Source organism: Hemiscyllium ocellatum, chromosome 36 (assembly GCF_020745735.1).
Source record: "Hemiscyllium ocellatum isolate sHemOce1 chromosome 36, sHemOce1.pat.X.cur, whole genome shotgun sequence".
NCBI classification, from domain to species: Eukaryota; Metazoa; Chordata; class Chondrichthyes; order Orectolobiformes; family Hemiscylliidae; genus Hemiscyllium; species Hemiscyllium ocellatum.
Genome location: NC_083436.1, coordinates 45,474,724 through 45,497,455, shown reverse-complemented (window position 1 = coordinate 45,497,455; position 22,732 = coordinate 45,474,724). Strand labels below are relative to the sequence as shown.

At 42.8% G+C, this 22,732-nt stretch overlaps 1 protein-coding gene across 3 annotated transcripts in view; it reads right to left on the bottom strand.

Annotated features, from left to right (window-relative positions):
• Nucleotides 1-19,182, bottom strand: part of LOC132833370 (B-cell scaffold protein with ankyrin repeats-like) — a 290,257-nt gene extending 271,075 nt beyond the window's left edge. For 2 of the 3 annotated variants that reach the window (XM_060851590.1, XM_060851591.1), the window contains exons 1-2: nucleotides 19,094-19,182; nucleotides 13,051-13,452 (exon numbers count right to left, since the gene is read on the bottom strand). In XM_060851590.1, the coding sequence (XP_060707573.1) occupies nucleotides 13,051-13,452; nucleotides 19,094-19,106 (415 nt within the window). In that variant the 5' untranslated portion in view covers nucleotides 19,107-19,182. The remainder of the gene's footprint in view (nucleotides 1-13,050; nucleotides 13,453-19,093) is intronic. The other variant, XM_060851592.1, reaches the window with a different exon arrangement.
• Nucleotides 19,183-22,732: the final 3,550 nt, after the last annotated feature.

The following is a 22,732-nucleotide window of genomic DNA, read 5'->3' as shown; positions in this document are numbered from 1 at the left end:
GATAGGTCAGGGAGGAGAGGGTGGAGTGGATAGGTGGAAAAGGAGCTAGGCAGGTAGGACAAGTCTGGACAAGTCATGGGGACAGTGCTGAGCTGGAAGTTTGGAACTAGGGTGAGGTGGGGGAAGGGGAAATGAGGAAACTGGTGAAGTCCACATTGATGCCCTGGGATTGAAGTGTTCCGAGGGGGAAGATGAGGTGTTCTTCCTCCAGGTGTCTGGTGGTGAGGGAGCAGCGGTGAAGGAGGCCCAGGACTTCCATGCCCTCGGCAGAGTGGGAGAGGGAATTGAAATGTTGGGCCACAGGGCGGTGTGGTTGGTGCGGGTGTCCCGGAGATGTTCCCTAAAGCGCTCTGCTAGGAGGTGCCCAGTCTCCCCAATGTAGAGGAGACCGCATCTGGAGCAACGGATACAATAAATGATATTAGTGGATGTGCAGGTAAAACTTTGATGGATGTGGAAGGCTCCTTTAGAACCTTGGATAGAGGTGAGGGAGGAGGTGTGGGCACAGGTTTTACAGTTCCTGCGGTGGCAGGGAAAAGTGCCAGGATGGGAGGGTGGGTTGAAGGGGGGTGTGGACCTGACCAGGTCGTCACAGAGGGAATGGTCTTTGCGGAAGGCGGAAAAGGGTGGGGAGGGAAATACATCCCTGGTGGCGGGGTCTTTTTGGAGGTGGTGGAAATGTCGGTGGATGATTTGGTTTATGCGAAAGTTTGTAGGGTGGAGGGTGAGCACCAGGGGCGTTCTGTCCTTGTTACAGTTGGAGGGGTGGGGTCTGAGGGCGGAGGTGCGGGATGTGGACAAGATGTGTTGGAGGGCATCTTTAACCACATGGGAAGGGAAATTGCAGTCTCTAAAGAAGGAGGCCATCTGGTGTGTTCTGTGGTGGAACTGGTCCTCCTGGGAGCAGATATGGCGGAGGCAGAGGAATTGGGAATACAGGATGGCATTTTTGCAAGAGGTAGGGTGGGAAGAGGTGTAATCCAGGTAGCTGTGAGAGTTGGTGGGTTTGTAAAAAAATGTCAGTGTCAAGTCAGTCGTCATTAATGGAGATGGAGAGGTCCAGGAAGGGGAGGGAGGTGTCAGGAGATAGTCCAGGTAAATTTAAGGTTAGGGTGAAAAGTGTTGATGAAATTGATGAATTGCTCAACCTCCTCGTGGGAGCATGAGGTGGCATCAATGCAGTCATCAATGTAGTGGAGAAAGAGGTGGGGAGTGGTGCCAGTGAAATTACGGAAGATCAACTGTTCTACGTAGCCAACAAAGAGACAGGCATAGCTGGAGCCCATACGTGTGCCCATGGCTACCCCTTTGGTCTGGAGGAAGTGGGAGGATTCAAAGGAGAAATTGTTAAGGGTGAGCACCAGTTCAGCCAAACGAATGAGAGTGTCAGTGGAAGGGTACTGTTGGGGACATCTGGAGAGGAAAAAAACGGACGGCTTGGAGGCCTCCGTTGGCGAGTCTATTACTGTTACAGGCAGGGCGTTCCATGACCTTACTACTCTGAGTAAAGAACCTACCTCTGACATCTGTCCTATATCTGTCACTCCTCAATTTGAAGCTACATCCCCTTGTGATAGCCATCACCATCCGAGGAAAAAGGCTCTCACTGTCCATCCTACCTAATCCTCTGATCATCCTGTATGAATCTATTAAGTCACCTCTCAACCTTCTTCTCTCTAATGAAAACAGCCTCAAGTTCCTCAGCCTTTCCTCATAAGAGCTGAAAATGTGTTGCTGGTTAAAGCGCAGCAGGTCAGGCAGCATCCAGGAATGAGGAAAGTGTCCTGATGATGGGCTTATGCCTGAAACGTCGAATTTCCTGTTCCTTGGATGCTGCCTGACCTTAACCAGCAACACATTTTCAGCTCTGATCTCCAGCATCTGCAGACCTCACTCTTTCCTCATAAGACCTTCCCTCTATACTAGGCAACATCTTAGTAAATCTCCTCTGCACCCTTTCCAATGCTTCCACATCCTTCTCATAATGCGGTGACCAGAACTGCACACAATACTCCAAATGTGGTCGCACCAGAGTTTTGTACAGCTGCAGCATGATCTCATGGTTCCAAAACTCAATCCCTCTACCAATAAAAGCTCACACATCATATGCCTTCTTAACACATCATATGCCCTATCAACCTGGGTGGCAACTTTCCGGGGTCCATGCACATGGACACACAGATCTCTCTGCTCATCTACACTACCAAGAATCTTACCATTAGCCCAGTACTCAGCATTCCTGTTACTCCTTCCAAAGTATGGAATCTCACAATTTTCCGCATTAAACTCCATTGGCTGCCTCTCAGACGAGCTCTGCAGCTTATCCATGTCCCTCTGTGACCTGCAACATCCTTCTGCACTGTCCACAACTCCACTGACTTTAGTCTCATCCGCAAATTTACTAACCCATCCTTCCACGCTCTCATCCAGATCATTTTAAAAAAATGACCAAAAGCAGTGACCCCAAAACAGATTTACTAGTGATTCCTCAGGTGTATCAGTCTGAGCACTAGCCTGAACATATGAAGAACTATCCCTTATCCATTCTGGTTCTGCAGGTAAAGACACGGTCTCACTCAGTGTGCTAGAAATCAGCTAACAGCCAGAAAAAAGGCAATAATGATAACAAAAGATCTCTCTCTCTCTCTCTCTCTCTCACATCCTGAATGATGGCATTCAATCACATTTGAAAGAATCATCACTGCAGAAAATTAACCAACACACAAAACTAGAATCAACTGTTCAACTATCATAGTTAATGCAAACAATGACCTGGAGATTCCAGTTGCCTGACACTTTAACACCCCACCCTGTTCCCTGGCTAACATCTCTGTCTCAGGCTTGCTGCAGTACTCCAGTGGAACTCAGTGCAAGCCAGAAGAACAACATCCTATTTCCGCTTTGAGACCCTGCAGCCCGCTGGGCTCCATATTGGATTTAATAATTTTAGGCCTGAACTCCCCCATGTCCTAGGCCCTACATACACAGTCTGCTATCATACAATAACTAACAATCTTCATTAACAGCTATTCACTCTTTCAACCAGATTGTTATCGACTCCTTTGTCTGTCCAACTGTTCTTCTCTCTCTTTGGGCTCTATCCCCACCTATAGTTTACTCCTTACCCACCCACATCCTTTCTTCTGCATATAAGCTGGCATTTTCTTTGCTACTAGACCCAAAACGTTAATTTTGATTTTTCTTCACAGATGCTGCCAGACTTGCTGAGATTTCCCAGCAGCTTCTGTTTTTGTTCCTGATTCACAGCATCCGCAGTTCTTTTGATTTTTATTTAAAGCAGACAATAATCTCTATTGCAACAGTCAACCATGTGCTCTTGAAGAACAATCCAGAGACTGATCTGTATACTAGTTTGGCTTAACTTTTATCCTTTAGGACTGGTGTCTTAATTTGCATCTTAATTAATCACATTCTTAACATGTTAAGTAACTAGTAACTTATAAATTCACCCTTTGCTAACTCAAGATAGCCTTGTCAAATTGGATCGTTTTGAAATAGAAGATAATTTGGTTCTGGGAGAAAGACAGTCAAAGGAAGGGCTCTGTTTCCAAACTAACTTGACAGCTACCAGCTAAATGGGGGTGGGGGAGGGGCACTTAAATTAAATGGATAGACAGTTCACACCCAGGAAGAATAATTTTGGATATCCCACCTGGAGTCATAGTCATGCAGTTGTACAGCTGAAACAGACCCTTCAGTCCAACTTGTCCATGCCAGCCTGATGTCCTAAATTAATCTAGTCCCATTTGCCTGCACTTTGCCCATATCCCTCGAGACCCTTCCTATTAAAAGGCACCCAGATGCCTTTTAAATGCTGTAATTGTACCAGCTCCCCCCACTACTTCCTCTGACAGCTCATTCCATATCACCGTCTATGTGAAAAAGCTGCCCCTTAGGTCCCTTTTAAATCTTTCCCCTCTCACCTTAAACCTATGCCCTCTAGTTCTGGACTCCTTCACCCAAGGGAAAAGACCTTGTCTATTTACACTATCCATGCCCCTCATGATTTCATAAACCTCCATAAGGTCACCCCCCTCGGCCTCCGACACTCCAGGGAAAACAGCCCATGCCTATTCAGCCTCTCCCTATAGCTCAAATCCTCCAATGTGGACAGCCTCCTTGTAAATCTTTTCTGAACTCTTTCAAGTTTAACATAATCTTTCCAATAGCAGGGTGACCAGAATTGGATGCAGTATTCCAAAAGTAGCCTAATCAATGTCCTGTACAGCTGCAGTATGACCTCCCAACTCCTGTACTCAATACTCTGACCGATAAAGGAAAGCATACCAAACACCATCTTCACTATCCTATCTACCTGAGACTCCACTTTCAAGGAACTATGAACTTGCACTCCAAGGTCTCTTTGTTTGAATTGAATTGATTGTTGCATGTACCAAGGCACAGTGAAAAGCTTTGTCTTGCGAGCAATACAGGCAGATCACATAGTTAAGTAGCATAGAGAGTAAATGATGGGTAAACAGCAGGAAAAACAAAAACACAGGTACAGCTGAATGTTAAGAGTTTGAGTCCATTCAGTATTCTAACAACAATGGAGTAGAAACTGTTACAAAACCGGCTGATGCGTGTGTTAAGCCTTCTGTACATTCTCCCTGATGGTAGAGGTTGTAAAAAAAACATTGCCAGGGTGGGATGGATCTTTGAGAATGCTGGCAGCCTTTCCTTTACAGCGGGCCTGGGAGATGGATTCTACAGATGGGGAGTTGGCCTTCGTGAATGTCTGGGCCAATCTCACCACTCTGTAACCCTCTCCGATCTTGAATGGCACAGTTGCCATACCAAGTAGTGTCAAGATTAGAGTGGTGCTGGAAAAGTACAGCAGGTCAGGGAGCATTCAAGAAGCAGGAAAATTGATGTTTCAGGCAAAAGCCCTCATTCCTTTTCCAGTACCATGCTAATCTTGACTAATCTCCAGCATCTGCAGTACCGACTTCTGCCATACCAGGTAGTGATACATCCAGATAGAATGCTGTCGATCGTGCATCTATAAAAGGTTGGCAAGGGTACTCACCGTAATGCCAAATTTCCTCAGCTGCCTGAGGAAGAGACGTTGTTGGGCCTTTGTAACCAGTGAGTCCACATGAAGAGTCCAAGAAAGCTGGTTGTAGATGATCACTCCCAGGATCTTGACACTCTTCACTTGTTCCACCTCTGTGCTGTTAATGTGTAGGGGGATATGAGTAACATCCCGTCGAAAGTCAATAATGAGTTCCTTGGTTTTGCCGGCATTGAGAGCTAAGTTGTTCTCAGTGCACCATTTTTCCAAGTCTTCCACTGCCTGTCTGTAGTCTGTTTCATCGCTATCTGAGATTCAAACGACTATGATGGTGTCATCAGTGAACTTGTAAATGGCATTAGTCTGGTATTTGGCGACAGAGTTATGGGTATACTGTGCGTACAGTAGGGTGCTGAGTACGAGTGCTAGTGACGATGAAGTATTGTCCCCAATCTTCACAGATTGTAGCATATGGGTCAGGAAACTGAGGATCCAGTTGCAGAAAGTGGGGCTTAGTTCAAGAACACCAAGTTTAGTAATCAGTCCGGAGGGGATAAGTGTTGAATTATGTTCAGCAACATCACCAGCACCTTACCATTAAGTGTATAAATCCTGCCCTGATTTGCCTTTCCTAAATGCAGCACCTCACATATATCTAAATTAAACTCCATCTGCCAATCCTTGCCCATCGGCCCATCTGATCAAGGTCCCATTGTACTCGAAGGTAACCTTCTTCGCTATCCACTACATCTCCAATTTTGGTGTCATCTGCAAACTATACCTTCTATGTTTATATAACTGATGAGAAGCAGTGGACCCACCACTAATCCTTGTGGCACTCCACTGGTCACAGGCTTCCAATCTGAAAAGCAACCTTCCACCACCACCCTCGCTTTTACCTTCGAGCCAGTTCTGTAACCAAGTGGTTAGTTCTCCCTGTATTCCATGTGATCTAACCTTGCTAACCAGTCTACCATGAGAAACCTTGTCAAATGCCTTGCTGAAGTCCATATAGATCATGTCCAACGCTCTTCCCTCATTAATCTTCTTTGTTACTTCTTAAAAAAGCTCAATTAAGTTTGTGAGACATGATTTCCCACACACAAAGCCATGTTGACTATCCCTAATCAGTCCTTGCCTATCCAAATACATGTAAATCCTGTCCCTCAGGATTCCCTCCAATAACTTGCCCACCATCATGGTCAGGCTCACCAGTCAGTAGTTCCCTGGCTTTTCCTGACCACCTTTCTTAAATAGTGGCACCAACCTCCAGTTTTCCGGCACCTCACCGGTCACTGTTGATGATCCAAAAATCTCAGCAATGGGCCCAGTAATTACTTCCCTAGCTTCCCACAGAGTTGTAGGGCACACTTGATCGGGTCCTGGGATTTATCCATCTTGATGCGTTTTAATACATCCAGCCCCTCTTCCTCTGTCATATGGACATTTTTTCAAGATGTCACCGTCTATTTCCCCATATTTTGTATCTTCCGGACAACCTTGTCTGGGGTTTGAGTGTAACATCAGAAAGCACCTCGCAGTCAGCAGGTAATTACCATGGTCATAAAAGGTAAAGTCACCATAATCTTATCACACTGTAGGGGATGTTCTCACATTAAACAGAGATGACTGGTGGTAGGTTAACCGGAGGGTGACCATGCTTTAGGCAAAGGGAGAGATTGAGAAGGAGAGCCCTTCATGGTAATCTCAGCCAGAGTGGAAATGGAACCCATGCTGCTGGCATCACTATACATTGCAAACTGGCCCGCCAGCCAATTGAGCTAACCAACACCCTAGTGAAGACGTGCCGCACCGTCGGAGGGTTAACTTTGAAGGAGGACTGCAATGTTTCAGATGTTATTTTGCGGCACCTTACATCAGAGGTTAATTTAATGTTTCATAAAAAAAACTTCAAAGAGGAACAGAAGAGTTTTGCCTGACATCTATTCCTCAACAATAACTAAGCAAACAAATGACTTATCAGCCTCTGTGAACTATTTCTGTGTGCAGGTTGGCTGTCATCTTTCCTAAAGCATTAAGTTGACTTTGAAAATACTATGTGGGACATCCTAAAGTCACAAAGATTGCTTTACCAATGTATTTTTTTTTCTGTGGGAGGACCTTCTCATTTTTCTGTTTTCAGGTTGGATCAAGCAGCCAAACATTTTCAGACTGAAAGGAGGAAAAATGTTTTCACTGAAAAGGGCTGTGAATCTTTGGAAATGCATTTAAGGCTGAGACAGACAGATTTTTGATCCTTCAGGGAATCAAGGAAAGTAGGGAGTTGGCCGATGATCAGACCTGATGGTATTGAATAACAGAGCAGATTCAGTGGGTCAAACATTCTTCTATTGTTCCTATTACCTAAGTTGTTCAAAGATTAAGTGTAATTTATTTGATCCATTTAACATCAATAGAGAAACTAGTCAGGTACTGGGACTGAAGATACAGTTCAGCCATAGTCTAAGTGAATAAAGGAACATTTTTGAGAGGCTGACTTGCCTCCTTCTGTTTTTAAGGTATAGATAGAGTGGATAGAACATAGAACGATACAGCACAGAACAGGTCCTTCGGCCCACGATGTTGTGCCGAACATTTGTCCTAGATTAAGCACCTATCCATGTACCTATCCAATTTCCGCTTAAAGGTCACCAATGATTCTGACTCTGCCACTCCCACAGGCAGCGCATTCCATGCCCACACCACTCTCTGGGTAAAGAATCTACCCCTGACATCCCCCCTATACCTTCCACCCTTCACCTTAAATTTATGTCCCCTTGTAACACTCTGTTGTACACGGGGAAAAAGTCTCTGACTAGCCACTCTATCTATTCTCCTGATCATCTTATAAACCTCTATCAAGTTACCCCTCATCCTTCGCAGTTCCAATGAGAAAAGGCCTAGCACTCTCAACCTATCCTCGTACGATCTATTCTCCATTCCAGGCAACAGCCTGGTAAATCTCCTCTGCACCCTCTCCAAAGCTTCCACATTTTTCTTAAAATGAGGTGACCAGAACTGCTTACAGTACTCCAAATGTGGCCTTACCAAGGTCCTGTACAGCTGCAACATCACCTCACGACTCTTGAATTCAATCCCTCTGCTAATGAACGCTAATACACCATTGGCCTTCTTACAAGCTCAATCCACCTGAGTGGCAACTTTCAAAGATCTATGAACATAGATAGCCAGAGATATTTTCCCAGGGCAGAAATGACTAGCACAAGGGGACATAACTTTAAGGTGATTAGAAGAAGGTTTAGGGTGGATGTCAGAGGTAGGTTCTTTATACACAGTGGTGGCTGTGTGGAATGCATTGCAGCAGTGGCAGTAGAGTCAGATATATTAGGAACATTTAAGAGACTCATGAATAGGCACATGGTTAATAGTAAAATGTCGGGTATGTAGGTTAGTTTGATCTTATAGGAGGATAAAAAGTCAGCACAACATCAAAGACCAAAGGGCTTGCACTGTGCTGTACTGTTCTATATTCTAAATTTCTCTTCTGCTAAAGTCAAGGGGACAATTCGTAGTCCATGCCATCCAAATAAACTTACTTTGTAATTTTCTCCAGATCGAGCTTTGCAAATCAAGACGTACGTTCCGAAGATGAATGGCTCAATCAGAATGAAGGCAGATTTTGGAATAAGAACAGAGTGAGAAACAGACTGACACTTTCAAGTCTGATAAAACTCTTCTTCAGATTTGCAGACTTTCTGATCTGAAACATTAACTCTGGGCTGAATCTCACGTTTTTTTGGCTAAATCAGAGCTGTATTGAGTTTTTAACTGGAGGGATTTCTGCTGCAAGATCTAACAAGTTTTCTCACTGTTTCTTACCAAACTCACCTCATTAATTACCTACACAATCCCCAAAAGTCTGTGATCCAATTCGGACCACATTTTATCATACTTGCCACACCATTTGTCAAAAGCAAAATGTTGCCAATGTCTCCATCAGTCTCACCAGATTTCTTGTCTAAATCTGCCATAAATTTCACAATAGTCTTCATCACTCAGACCCCTACAAGATTCTGTCCTCAGTTTCTTTCGCTATAGGTTCTGCCAGACCTATTGAGTTTCTCTATATCATATTTCCAGTATCTGCCCTATTCTGCTTTTATTTAGGCAAACGATGAGGAGTATCTGGGTCTGGTTTTGATTGTGGTTCTGCACATTAAAGAAACTTTTGGTGCTTGACCTTGGGTTTCAGGAGATTGTGCTCAAAATATGATTTTCATTAATCACCTAAACCATAAATACAACCCTGAAGACTTTTTTTCCGCTGTGTCGATCCTCATAGTAACATCGGTAACCATAGTAATGATAAGAACTCAGGAATGAGGAAGGTTTGTTTACAACAGGTTATTGTTTTCTCCCCTCTTCTATCCCCTTAATACATTCCGCATTGTCCACGATGGTGGGCGTGGCATGAAGACAGACAGTACCTACAACTCCACAAACTGAAACTCCACTATTGGCTTTTCTTTAAAAGTGATAAATTTGATCAGCAGTTGAGAGGATCAATTCTTGATGCTCAGAGTTGGGGACAGTGTTCAAGGAATGGGCTTGGTTTCTTTTCTACCTGAGATGAGATATAATATTGGTCTCTCCAGTGTTTAATGAGTGTCTCTCACTGGCACATCTGTGACAGACTAAATCCTTACTGTGTAACCCAAGGACAGAGTTAGGTTAGTTGGTCACTAAGTTCTAATAAAATTGTGATGAAGATTCATGTTATTTATATTTTGGCTTTTAGACCAACAAGAATTATCTCACTGCCAAAAACCTCATCTATTCACTTATGTATTTCATTATCCAACGTGCTGCTTTATATCAGCAACATATCAAAATAAGATTTTGAAGTCCATCTAAAAATTCAGAAGCGTGCACTTGGAGTCAATCACCCATACACGCAAAAGGGTTTCTGGTGAACTCCTGCAAAAAAGGAAAACAATGTGAATACTGGAAATTGGAAATAAAAACAAAATGCTGCAAATGCTTGGCAGGTTAGGAAGCCTGTGGACAAAGTTAGTGTTTCAGTTAGATGATTTCCAGTATTTTTGTTTTACTTCCTAGTCATGCTCATGTTTAATTAGGTATTTCGCAGCAAAGGTTCACTCAATCATGCAAATTCAAGATTTACTTATGAAAATGAGCAGAGATGCCATAGATGACACTTGGCTTGTACCCTTAATGCTGCAAAATGTGACAAGTCAATTCACAGTGTCACCCAACGAGAGTTGACATTGAGCCATGAAAGATATTTGGAGCATAAACACCAACACTGATTGGTTGGGCTAAATGGCCTGTTTTTTTTTATGCACACTGGATACTTTTGTGTATTCTAAGTTAGGCTCAGGGGACGGACTGTTCCTGAGCTGTCTGACTGCAGACATTCTTAAGGAGGAATCACTATTTACACTGCCAGTGATGGAAATGAGAGCGGAGTTTGGAGTCGGGGTAAATGACAGTGCAGAGCGTTAATACAGCACTCAGTTTTGCACAAAGAACAGTACATGTGTAGAGTCTTAAAAGTTTTGAGGAAAAGGTGGATGATTATTTGAAGTGGAGGAAGATTCAGGGATTTGGTAAAGAGCAGAAAAGTGGAATTAGTTTCCAAATCACATTTGCAAAGAGTTAGCACATCTGTGATGTACCAAAAAGGCTCTTGTTCTGTTAAGTCCTGTAGTTTTACAATGTTTCTGAAACAGTACCGAGTGTCAGAATGAAAGAACATAGAAGGATGCCATTCATCCAATTATGCCTGTACCAGTTGTTTGTAATAGTTACCCAATTTAGGTCCTTCCTGGCTAACTTGTAACTTTCAAGTGCCCTAACTGAGCCTTCGTATCTCATCCTAACATAAGCCTTCTTCTTCCTCCTGACAAGATATTCAATTCTTTTAATAAACAATGGCTCCCTCACTCGACAACTTCCTCCCTGCTCGACAGGTACATACTTAACAAGGACACAGTAGCTGTTCCTTGGATAACGTCCACATTTCAATTGTGCACATCCCCTGCAGTTTCCTTCCCCATCCTATGCATCCTAAATCTTGCCTAACTGCATCATAATTACCTTTCCTCCAGCCTTAACTCTTGTTCTGTGGTATATACCTATCCCTTCTTATTGCTAAAAGTAGACATAACTGAATTGTGGTCACTATCACCAAAGTGCTCACCTAGCTCCAAATCTAACACCTGGACGTGTTCATTACGCAGTACCAAATCTAATGCAGCCTCGCCTTCTGTTGGCCTGTCTACATATTGTGCCAGGAAACCCTCCTCCACAGGTTGGACTAAAACTGCCCCATCTAAAGTACTCAAACTATAGTATTCCCGGTCAATATTTGGTAAGTTAAAGACCCGATAACAACTACCCTGTTACTCTCATTCCTACCCAGGATCATCTTTGCTATCCTTTCCTCTACATCTGTGGAACTATTTGGACTCAATACATTTAACAATATCCACAAGACCACAAGACATAGGAGTGGAAGTAAGGCCATTCAGCCCATTGAGTCCACTCCACCATTCAATCATGGCTGATGGGCATTTCAATGCCACTTACCCGCACTCTCCCCATATCCCTTAATTCTTTGCGAGATCAAGAATTTATCAATCTCTGCTTTGAAGGCATTTAACGTCTCGACCTCCACTACACTCCATGGCAATGAATTCCACAGGCCCACCACTCTCTGGCTGAAGAAATGTCTCCTCATTTCCGTTCTAAATTGACCCCCTCTAATTCTAAGGCTGTGCCCTAGTATCCCCACCTGATGGAAACAAATTCCCAGCGTCCATCCTTTCTAAGCATTACCTTGTAAGTTTCTATTAGGTTTTCCCTCAACCTTCAAAATTTTAATGAATACAATCCCAGGATCGTCAGGTGTTCACCATATGTTAGACCTACCATTCCAGGGATCCTCCATGTGAATCTCCGCTGGACATGCTCTAGTGCCAGTACGTTTTGCCTGAGGTTTGGGGCACAAATTTGGACACAGTCTTCTAAATGAGGCCTAACCACAGCTTTATGAAGTCTCAGTAGCACACTGCTGCTTTTACATTCCAACCCTCGTGAGATAAATGACAATATTACAGTTGCTTTCTTAACCATGGACTCAATCTGCAAGTCAACCTTTAGAGAATCCTGTACCAGCACTCCTAGATTCCTTTGTATTTCGACTTTATGAATTTTCTCACTGTTTAGAAAATAGTCCATGCCTGTATTCTTTTTTCCAAAATGCAAGACCTCACATTTACTCACATTGAATTTCATCAGCCATTTCTTGGACCCCTCTCCTAAACTGTCTAAATCTTTCTGCAGCCTCCCCACCTCCTCAGAACTACCTGCCTGTCTGCCTAACTTCGTATCATTGGCAAACTTCGCTAGAATGCCTCTAGTCCCTTCATCAACATCATTAATATATCCAGGACAAAGCAGTCTGCTTCATTAGTACCACATCCACAAACATCCAATCCCTCCGCCACTGATGCTCAGTAGCAGCAGTGTGTACCATCTACAAGATGCACTGCAGAAATTCACCAAAAATCCTCAGACAGCACCTTCCACAAACACTTTCATCTAGAATGATAAGGGCCGCAGATACATGGGAACACCACCATTTGCAATTCCCCCCCAGCCATTAACTATCCTGAGTTGGAAATATATCACCATTCCTTCACTGTTGCTGGATCAAAATTTTAGAATTCCTCCTTAATGATATTGTAGGTCAAACCACAGCAGGTGGACAGTAGCGATTCAAGAAAGCAGCTCACCCCCACCTTTTCAAGGGCACCTAGGGATGGGCAATAATTGCTGACCAGCCAGTGACACTCACTTCCCACAAATGAATAAAACAAAACGTCCATTCATATTATCCTTCTTTGTTAAACATTTGCTACTTTTCTTTAAAGTCTAAAATTAGCATACAGGGCAATATTGGCGTAACAATTGAGAAAATATCACATATAAATACTTAAATCAAAATTCCAAAAACTTCATGACTTCACCTGAACTGAGGATGCTGATGACAGCAGACAGATAGTCTTGAGCATTCTGAATGCTCGAGAGCTCACAGATCCCTCTTGGTACAGACAGTAGCTTGTAGAATTCATCAGAATTTGGTACTCCGCAGAGCAACAACACCACTTCATCAGAAGTTTGCAAAATCTTACTGAGGTGGATTCTCGTTGGGGTCGTCAGTGCAGTTAGGAAACCAGGAGTGAGCACCAGGAATTTGCATCTGTAGGCGGTCAGATTAGAAGTTGCAACTTTCAGATCATTGGGACATCCAACTTTAAAGCAGTGGATACTTTGTGGATTTAATTGCTCCAGGAAAATATGTTTCAAATATGCACTCCACTCTTCTGCTTCCTCTTCATACAGGATTACTAGGTCTCTGTTCGAGGCCTCTTTAATAGAAAAAAGTAAGCACAGTTTAATGATGGTATTAAATAATACTCTTTTGCAAACAGACCATAAGATATAGGAGCAGAATTAGGCCATCTGGCCCATCAAATCTGCTCTGCCATTCAATCACAGCTGATATGTTTCTCAACCCCATTCTCCTGCCTTCTCCCCTTAACCCTTGATCCCTTTACCAACCAAGACCCTATCAATCTCAGTCTTAAAATATACTCATTGACTTGACCTCCATAGCCATCTGCAGCGATGATTTCCGCAGATTCACCACCCTCTGGCTGAATAAATTCCTGCTAATCTCAGCTCAAAAGGATCCTCCCTTCACTCTGAAGCTGTGCTGTCAGGTCCTAGCCTCTCTTCCTAGTGGAAACATCTACTCCACATCCACTGTGTCTAGGTCTCTCGGTATTCTGTAAATTTCAATCAATTCACCCCCCTCATTCTTCTGAACTCTATTAAGTACAGACCAAGAGTCCTCAACTGCTCCTCCTATAACAATTCTTTCATCTCTGGGATCATTCTTGTAAGTCACCCTCCACCCCATCCAAAGCCAGCACATCTTTCCTTAGATACAGGGCCAAAAACTGCTCATAATATTCAAATTGCAGTCTGGCCAGGGCCTTATACAGCCTCAGCAATACATACTGCTGTTGGAGTCAAGATTAGACTGGTGATGGACAAGCACAGCAGGTCAGGCAGCATCCGAAGCCTTTCTGAAGGGCTTTTGTCCAAATCGTCAATTTTTCCTGCTCCTTGGACACTGCCTGACCTGCTGTGCTTTTCCAGCAACACTCTTATCTTGACTCTAATCTCCAGCATCAGCAGTACCCACATCTGCCATAGTGCTGTTGTATTCTAGCCCTCTTGAAATGAATCTTCGAGTAAAAAATGAGGTCTGCAGATGCTGGAGATCACAGCTGAAAATGTGTTGCTGGTTAAAGCACAGCAGGCCAGGCAGCATCTCAGGAATAGGGAATTCGACGTTTCGAGCATGAGCCCTTCATCAGGCATGATGCAGCCTGCTCGTCACTTGAGCACCACCTGTTCCTCCACCTATCTTTGTGTCATCTGAAAGCTCAGTGTCAATGCCCTCAGTTCCTTCATCCAGATCATCAATGTATAAAATGAATAGCTGCATTCCCAATGCTAACGCCTGAGAATTCCACTAGTCACTGGTTACCATCCTGAAAAGACTCCTTTATGCCCACTCTCTGCCTTCTGCCAGTCAGTCAATCCTTCAACAATGCTAGTACTTTGCATTGTGAAAACTGATACAAAGTATTTATTCAAATCCTCCACATTTCTTTGTTCCCCCTTGCTACTTCTCCAGCCTTATTTTCCAGTGATGCAATGTCCATTCTTGTCTCTCTCTTACCTTTTATATTCTTACAATCTTATTTTATATTATTAGTTATGTTTAACTTCATATTTCAATCACCCACATTATTGCTTTTTCAGTTCTCCTCTGTTGGCTTTTTAAGGTTTCCAAATTCTCAGGCTTCCCACTGATCTTCACAACGTATGCTTTTGTATATCCTTGACTTCCTTTGTGAGCCACGGTTGCTTCATACTCCCCTTAGTATGTTTCTTTTTTCCGTGGGATGCAGTTCCACTCTGCCTCCTAAATTACCCATGGAAACTCCTACCATTGCTGCTCCACCATCTTTGCTGCTTGGCTGCCCTTCCAATCAAGGCCTCCCTCATGTCTTTATAGTTACCTTTACTTGACTGCAATATCATTACGTCTGATACAAGCTTCTCCCTCTCAAATTGCAGGTGAATCCTATCATATTATGGTCACTGCCCCCTCAGGGTCCTTCACTATAAGCTCCCTAATCAGGACCACAGTTTCATACTTGGCAATTTACTCATGAAAAGAGTTTCTCTCATCAGTGTCGACTGTGATTCAGTTGGTGTCATTCTGCCTACTATGTCAAAAGGTCATGGTCAAATCCCACCCTAGAGACTTGACCATAAACCCAAGTCAAGCTATAGAACCATGGAACCTACACAGTCAGAGGGTCAATATAATGGAATGCTGCACTTTTGGAGGGTCAATGTTAGGGAATTGCCACATTGTTGGAGGATCAGTAGTAATGGAGCACCACACAGTCAGAGGCTCAGCAATGAAGGAGTACTGCATTATTGGGAGGGGGGGGGGTCAGTACTGAGGGAGCACTGCATTGTCAGAGGGTTAACATGGAGGGAATGCTGCACTGTTGAAGCATCAGTACTGATGCAGAGCTGCACTGTTAGAGGGTCAGTATGAAGGGAGCATTTCACTGACAGAAGGGCAGTACTAAGGTAGCACTGCAGTGTTGAAGGGTCAGTACCAAGGGAGTGCTGCACTGTCAGATTGTTAATACTAAACTAGGACTACACTGGTGGATGGTCGGTACTGAGGGTGTGCTGTACTGTTGCAAGATCTGTACGGAGATAGTACTCCATTGCCAAGAGGTCAGTTGGAGGATCTATAACTAGGGGGTGGTTGGTTTAACCACAGCCTTGCCTACATTTTCAGGTAGGGGTAGATAATGGCTTCTTGTGTTTCTGCAGACATTGCTACAGGATCTTTTACAACCATCTAATGATATCTATTGAGTATTTAATCAGAAAGGAAGCTGCTTACAAAGTGCTCTTCATAGCTGAACCACAATCGTCTGATTCAAAGATAACAGTGCTACCAATTGAACCAACTGATACTTATTCTCAATGATTGCTGCACAATTACTGATACTTGGCATAATGGAAAAAATGTGTCTTTTATTCACATAAAAACTTAAATTACTCAGTAAAACTAAAATTATATCATGTGAACACTAAGGAGTGTTTCTTTGTTCAGTACTTAATTGCACGACAGACTTTAAATTCAGAGCTGAAAATGTGTTGCTGGAAAAGTGCAGCAGGTCAGGCAGCATCCAAGGAGCAGGATGCTGCCTGACCTGCTGCGCTTTTCCAGCAACACATTTTCAGCTCTGATCTCCAGCATCTGCAGTCCTTACTTTCTCCTAGAAGACTTTAAATTCAGTCAATGACATCAGTGGTAGATGGCAAAAGCTATTTTGAGAAATAACTAATTCTTAAAGTTAGTGATGTGGCAGTTATTGATATATTCTGTATTACAGACAAAAGGGGTGAATTGAATCATTTATATTGTTCTCTTCTGTCCATAAGAAGAGTTGGCTTTAAATTTTCTTCTCTTACTTTCCTTCTCAACATTAAAAACAAAGACATATTTATCCAAATCTAGTCAGGAAATCCAATTTAACAGTGATCCATAATAAATCCTTTAGGATAAAATAAAGTAGCACTTATGACTGAATTCAAGGAAATAGCTTGTGACACACATAAATAATTAAAAGAAACAAAAAAAGAGAAATGAAAGGGAAGTTAAAAGTTCAAACTCTCAAAGTCAAAGCTATCATAATCAGTTCACATGGATTAGAGAGTCCAGTGAGCAAATGTCTAGTCTTGAGGTTCTTTCTGTCAGCTGTGCACAGATGTCCATTTTATAGAAGCTCACACACAGGTGCATTAATGGTGAAGGTGGATGAGTTGTCGGCTGGAAATTCTTGCACTTCACACGTGAAGCACAAGTTTTCTTCCAAAGATCAGAAAGCTGAGACATGACAATCAGAGACAGATTCTATCAGTATCCATTTGCCAACTGATCAGCACTCATTTCTTAAAAAAGTATAAATGTTATTTTCCCTTTATATGAGTATTTCTTGTTAAATATCCTGGGAGCACATGAAAAGCTTTGCCAAAACGTATTTTTTTCTTTCCAGCAATAATCAGGTTGTAAACTTTCAAATAAAAAATCTGTCTCTTCTTGCCCTCTGGACATTACATCTGTCAGAACTTGACATTGATGGAACTCCAAAGTGCAGTGGCTAGGGGTCCCCTGTTAAAATCACAATGGTATTAGGAGCTGGCCATTTCATCCACTATGCCTGTGCTAGCCATTGAAGAAGCAATTGACTTGGTGCCGCTCCCTTGATTTTTCCTATCACTCTGCAAATATTTCCTTTTTAGATAATGATCCAAATCAGTTTCACAAGCTTTGAACGAACCTGCCTTCACCATTCTGCCAGGCATTGCATTCCGCATCTTAACTTTACACTGCATGAAAACTTTTTTTTTGTCACTTGCCTCTGTTTCTTTCATCAATGACTGCAAATCTATACCTTGTGGCATTCAATCCTTTCACTAATGCTGAGTTTTTATCCTTGTCTAGATGCCTCATGATTTTGAATATGTCTATCAAATCTGCTGTTCACTCATACTGAAAGATTAAATGAAGAGTTTCATCTGTGAAATTGCTCTTTAATTATTGAGATGTGCAACCTGGCCTGGGAGTGTTTGCAAATCAATGAGGGAAAAATTTTCTTTAAAACGACAGTATAACTAAAACAAAGAAAGGGTTCAGAAAAGATTTACAAGGAGCTTGCTGGTTTGGAGCTATAGAGAGATTCTGAATATGCTGGGGCTTTTTTCCCCCTGGAATGGAGGAGGCTGAGGGTGTCCTTTATAGAGGTTTACAAAATCATGAGGGGGATGGATAAGGTAAATTGCCAAGGTCTTTTCCCTAGGGTGGAGAGTCCAAAACTATACGCCATAGGTTTAAGGTGAGGGGGAAAGCCTTTTTTTTTAAAAAAGAGACTTATTCTTGCAGAGGGTGGTGTGTGTAGGGGAATGAGCTACCAGAAGAGGTTGGCATAATACAAAATTTAAATGGCATGTGGATGGATACATGAATAGGAAGGGTTTAGAGGGATATAGGCCAAATGCTGGCAAATGGGACGAGATTAGTTTAGGATATCTGGTTGGCAAGGATAAGATTAACTGAAGGGTCTGTTTCTGTGCTGTATGACCATTAATCAATGTAATATACACTAAGCCAAATCACAAAAGTTATAGAACACTCTAGGTAACTAAAACTCTCACTCAAATATACTGGCAGACACAAAGATCATTGCTCAGTGCCCTAATGGAAACATAAGCTTGGATGAGGTCTTAAGCGTTGCATAGAACTTTACAGCACCTATACGGACCAGACCACTCTTATGGGTTTCAACTTCAACACATTGTAGCTATCACTTTCTGATCGTTTTAATTATCTTGCATATTGATGCTCGTTCAGTTTGAACTTGTCCACAGTTGAGACAGCAATATTCTTGGTCTCCGTCTGTATGTTGAGAATGTCCCCCCTAAGAAAAACATCTCTCTTGACTAAAGATGTTGGTGACGACAGAACTTCAAAAGTAATTTCAAAAGCACCATCAGAATGTATGTTAGTTGTATTTAGGAATCCCATCAAACAACATTAGCGATTCATTTTCTTTTCAAACGTGGTCGGACACACAATTTACTGCATAAAATCCGGGAGAAATTAAATGAAGTTATTTTCTTTCTCTTAGCAATCAGTGTAAAAACCCATTATCTATAAAATTAAAAGTGTCATTTTGCATCATGATACAATTCTTCACTTAAACAGTATCGAACTATCTGACATGCAGTTGTACAATCGAATATCAGCTGCGTTCGGAGTGAGAAATTATCCTGGTTACTCAGTAAGGACAATTCATCAAACAAGAGAGCCGGAGAACGATTCAGTAACCCCGCTCCTACCTGAGCTCCTCATGTTAACGGCGCAAAGATCTCGCTGCTAGCCTCGTCTGATACCTGGCTACGACCCAGCACTGAGTAAAGAATACAACATTGTCCGTCCAGTTTATGTGTAAAAAAATTGTGTACTGACACTTCCTGATCTGTGACTACAAGCCAATAGCATCATTCTCTAAAGCAGCTCGCGGCGATTAGGCGTATTTTTAGTTTCTACAGCAACCTGTTGTTTCCTGCGTAAAAGTAAAACGAAAAGCTGAAAGTTCGGGGGGTGGCTGTGGTTTTGCTGCTTTTTATTCTTGGCAAATCTCTCAGTCCCGAAGACCGTGAAAAAACTAATTGATGAGGCGCCGAAGGCTGTTTGAAACGTCGACGTTAAATCTGATGGAGTATTTGCAAACTGCTGTTTCCAAAATTTCAGAAATTAGATTTCTGCGGCGGGAATATTTGCGGGCAAGTATCAGATTTTCTATTGGTCGCAGGATAGGTTTCACTATTGTCAACGCTACAAAAATAGAGTCCAGTAGAACGGTCAGCGCGAAAACATGAGGCAAACCAGATGAACCTTCCCAATCTTATACACACACACACAATTAACCGTTCAAAATTGAATTATGAAATGAAATATTATTACAGTCTTATTCTGCTTAAGAAATGAGAATATGCTGGATACTGACTGGACAATTTAATTGTTCTACACTTTTCGCAGGATATGTGACGAAAACACAAGTCTTTGTTATGGCTCTCTTGGTTTGGTGCTGATCCTGCAAAAGTTGCTGAGTGACTTGATGCACAATTTCCCCAATCACTCACCTTTGTGATGGAGAAGACTGGAGTAAATTGATTGGATTAACTAATTTGGTGAAGAAATGGCCTAGAGGTATTATTGCTGAACTATTAATCTCAAATTTGAGTTAATGTTCTTGGGACCTGGGTTCAAGTCTCACTGTGGCTGTTGAATTTGAATTAAGGGTCTAACAGTGACCACTGCTGTCAGGAAAACCCATCTGTTTCACAAATGTCCTTCAGGAAAGGAAATCTGCCAATCCTTACCTGGTCTGTCCTACATAAGACCCACAGCAATGCGCCTGACTCTCAAATGCCCTCTGAAAGGGTCTAGCAAGCCACTCAGTTGAAGCAATCACTCTGAAGTCTTAACAAAGGTGGTGATGAAGTTTATTGATGAAGGTTGAGTGGTGGATGTTGTCTACATGGATTTCTATAAGGCTTTCTACAAGGTCCTGCATGGTAGACTTATCCAGAGGATTAAGTTGCATGGGATCCATGGTGATTTGGCCACTTGGATTCAGAATTGGCTTGCCGATAAAGGGTAGTGGTAGAAGGGTGTTTTTCTGGCTGGAGGTTTGTGACTAGTGACATTCTACAGTGATCCATACTGACACCTCTGCTGTTTTTGATAATATATAAATGGCTTGGATGAAAATGTAGATGGGTGGTTTTGTAAGTTTGCATTTGACCCAAAGATCGGTGGAGTTGTAGAAGGTTAGAACAGGATATAGATCAGTTGCAAATATGGGTGGAGAAATGGCAGGTGGAATTTAATCTTGGTTAAGTGTGAGATGCTGCAGTTTGTGAGATCAAATGTTAAGTATACAGTTAATGGCAGGACCCTGAACAGTATTGATGTACAGAGGGATCTTGGAGTTCAAGTCCATTGCTCCCTGAAAGTGGCCACACATGTAGATAGTGTGGTAAAGAAGGCATATAGCATGCTTTCATTCATTGGTCAGCTAATTGTGTACAAGGGTCAGCGAGTTATATTGCAGCTTTATAAGACTTTGGTTAGGCCACACTGAGAGTACTGTGTTCAATTCTGGTTGCCACATTACAGGAACAATGTGGAGGCTTTGGAGAAGGTGCAGAAGAGGGAGATAGTGGAGAGAATATGTGGATAGATTTTAGAAAGGTGTAAAAACAGCAGGGTTTTTGTGGTGGGCGATTTTACCTTTCCCTGTATTGATGGGGCTCACTTCATGCTACGGGCTTGGATGGAGCAGTATTATAGTCCAACCAGGGAAGGGGCTATACTGGAACTAGTTTTGGGAAATGAGCCCAACCAGGTGAGTGAAGTTTCAGTGAGAGAGCATTTTGGGCGTAGTGACCATAACACCATGAGTTTTAAGTTACTCATGGATCAGGATAACAGAGAATCCCAAGGCTTTTTATATATATGTATACACATATATAAAGCAAGAGGGTAGCCAGGGAAAGGGTTGACCCACTCAAAGACAAAGGAGGGAATGTATCTGTGGAGCCAGAAGAGGTAGGTGAGGTCTTAAATGAATAGTTTGTATTGGTATTCATCAAAGAGAAGGAATTGGTGCAAGATGATCTCCAGAGAAGGGGATGTCAAATTTCTGAACTCAGTTGCATTTAAAAAGGAAGTGGCATTGTGCATCTTTAAAAGTATGAAGATAGATTAGTTCTCGGGACCTGATGGGATCTATCCCAGAACATTGCGGGAAGTAAGAGGACAAATTGTTTGAACAATGACAGATATCTTTGTATCCTCTTTGGCGACAGGTAAGGTCCCAGACAACTGGAGAATTGCTAATGTCCCATTGTTTAAAAAGGGTAACAGGGATAATCCAGGAAGTACCAGGGCTGTGAACCTCACATCAATGGAAGGGAAATTATTGGAAAAGATATTCAAGAACAATATCTACAAGCATTTAGAAATAAATGGACTAATTAGCAAAAAACAGAATGGTATTGTACTGGGGAGATTGTGCCTCACTAACTTGATTAAATTTTTTGAGGAGGTGATGAAGGTGATTGATGAGGGAAAAATGGTTGATTTTGTCTATATGGACTTCAGTAAAGTCTTTGACAAGGTCTCTCATGGCAGACTGGTACAAAAAGTGAAATGACATGGTATTGGGGTGAGCTGGCAAGGTGGATACAGAATTGGCTTAGTCGTAGAAGACAGAGCGTAGCGGTGGAAGGATGCTTTTCAGAATGGAGGGCTGGGATAAGCAGTGATCCACAGGGATCAGTACACAGACCTCTGCTGTTCATGATCTACATAAATGATTTGGAGGAAAACATAGCTGGTATAATTAGTAAGTTTGCAGACAATACAAAGAATGGTGGAGTTGCAGATAGTGAGGAGGATTGTCAGAGGATATGGCAGGTTCTGGATCAGTGGTGCTGGCAGAGCACAGCAGTTCAGGCAGCATCCGAGGAGCAGTTAAGATCGACGTTTCGGGCAAAAGCCCTTCATCAGGAATAAAGGCAGTGAGCCTGAAGCATGGAGTGATAAGCTAGAGGAGGGTGGGATTATTTATTGTATCCATTGCTCCTGATGCAGTCTCCTCTACATTGGGGAGACTAGGCGCCTCCTAGCAGAGTGCTTTAGGGAACATCTCCGGGACACCCGCACCAATCAACCACGCCGCCCTGTGGCCCAATATTTCAACTCTCCCTCCCACTCTGCTGACGACATGGAGGTCGTGGGCCTCCTTCACCGCCGCTCCCTCACCACCAGACGCCTGGAGGAAGAGTGCCTTATCATCCGCCTCGGAACACTTCAACCCCAGGGCATCAATGTGGACTTCAACAGCTTCCTCATTTCCCCTTCCCCCACCTCACCCTAGTTCCAAACTTCCAGCTCAGCACTGTCCC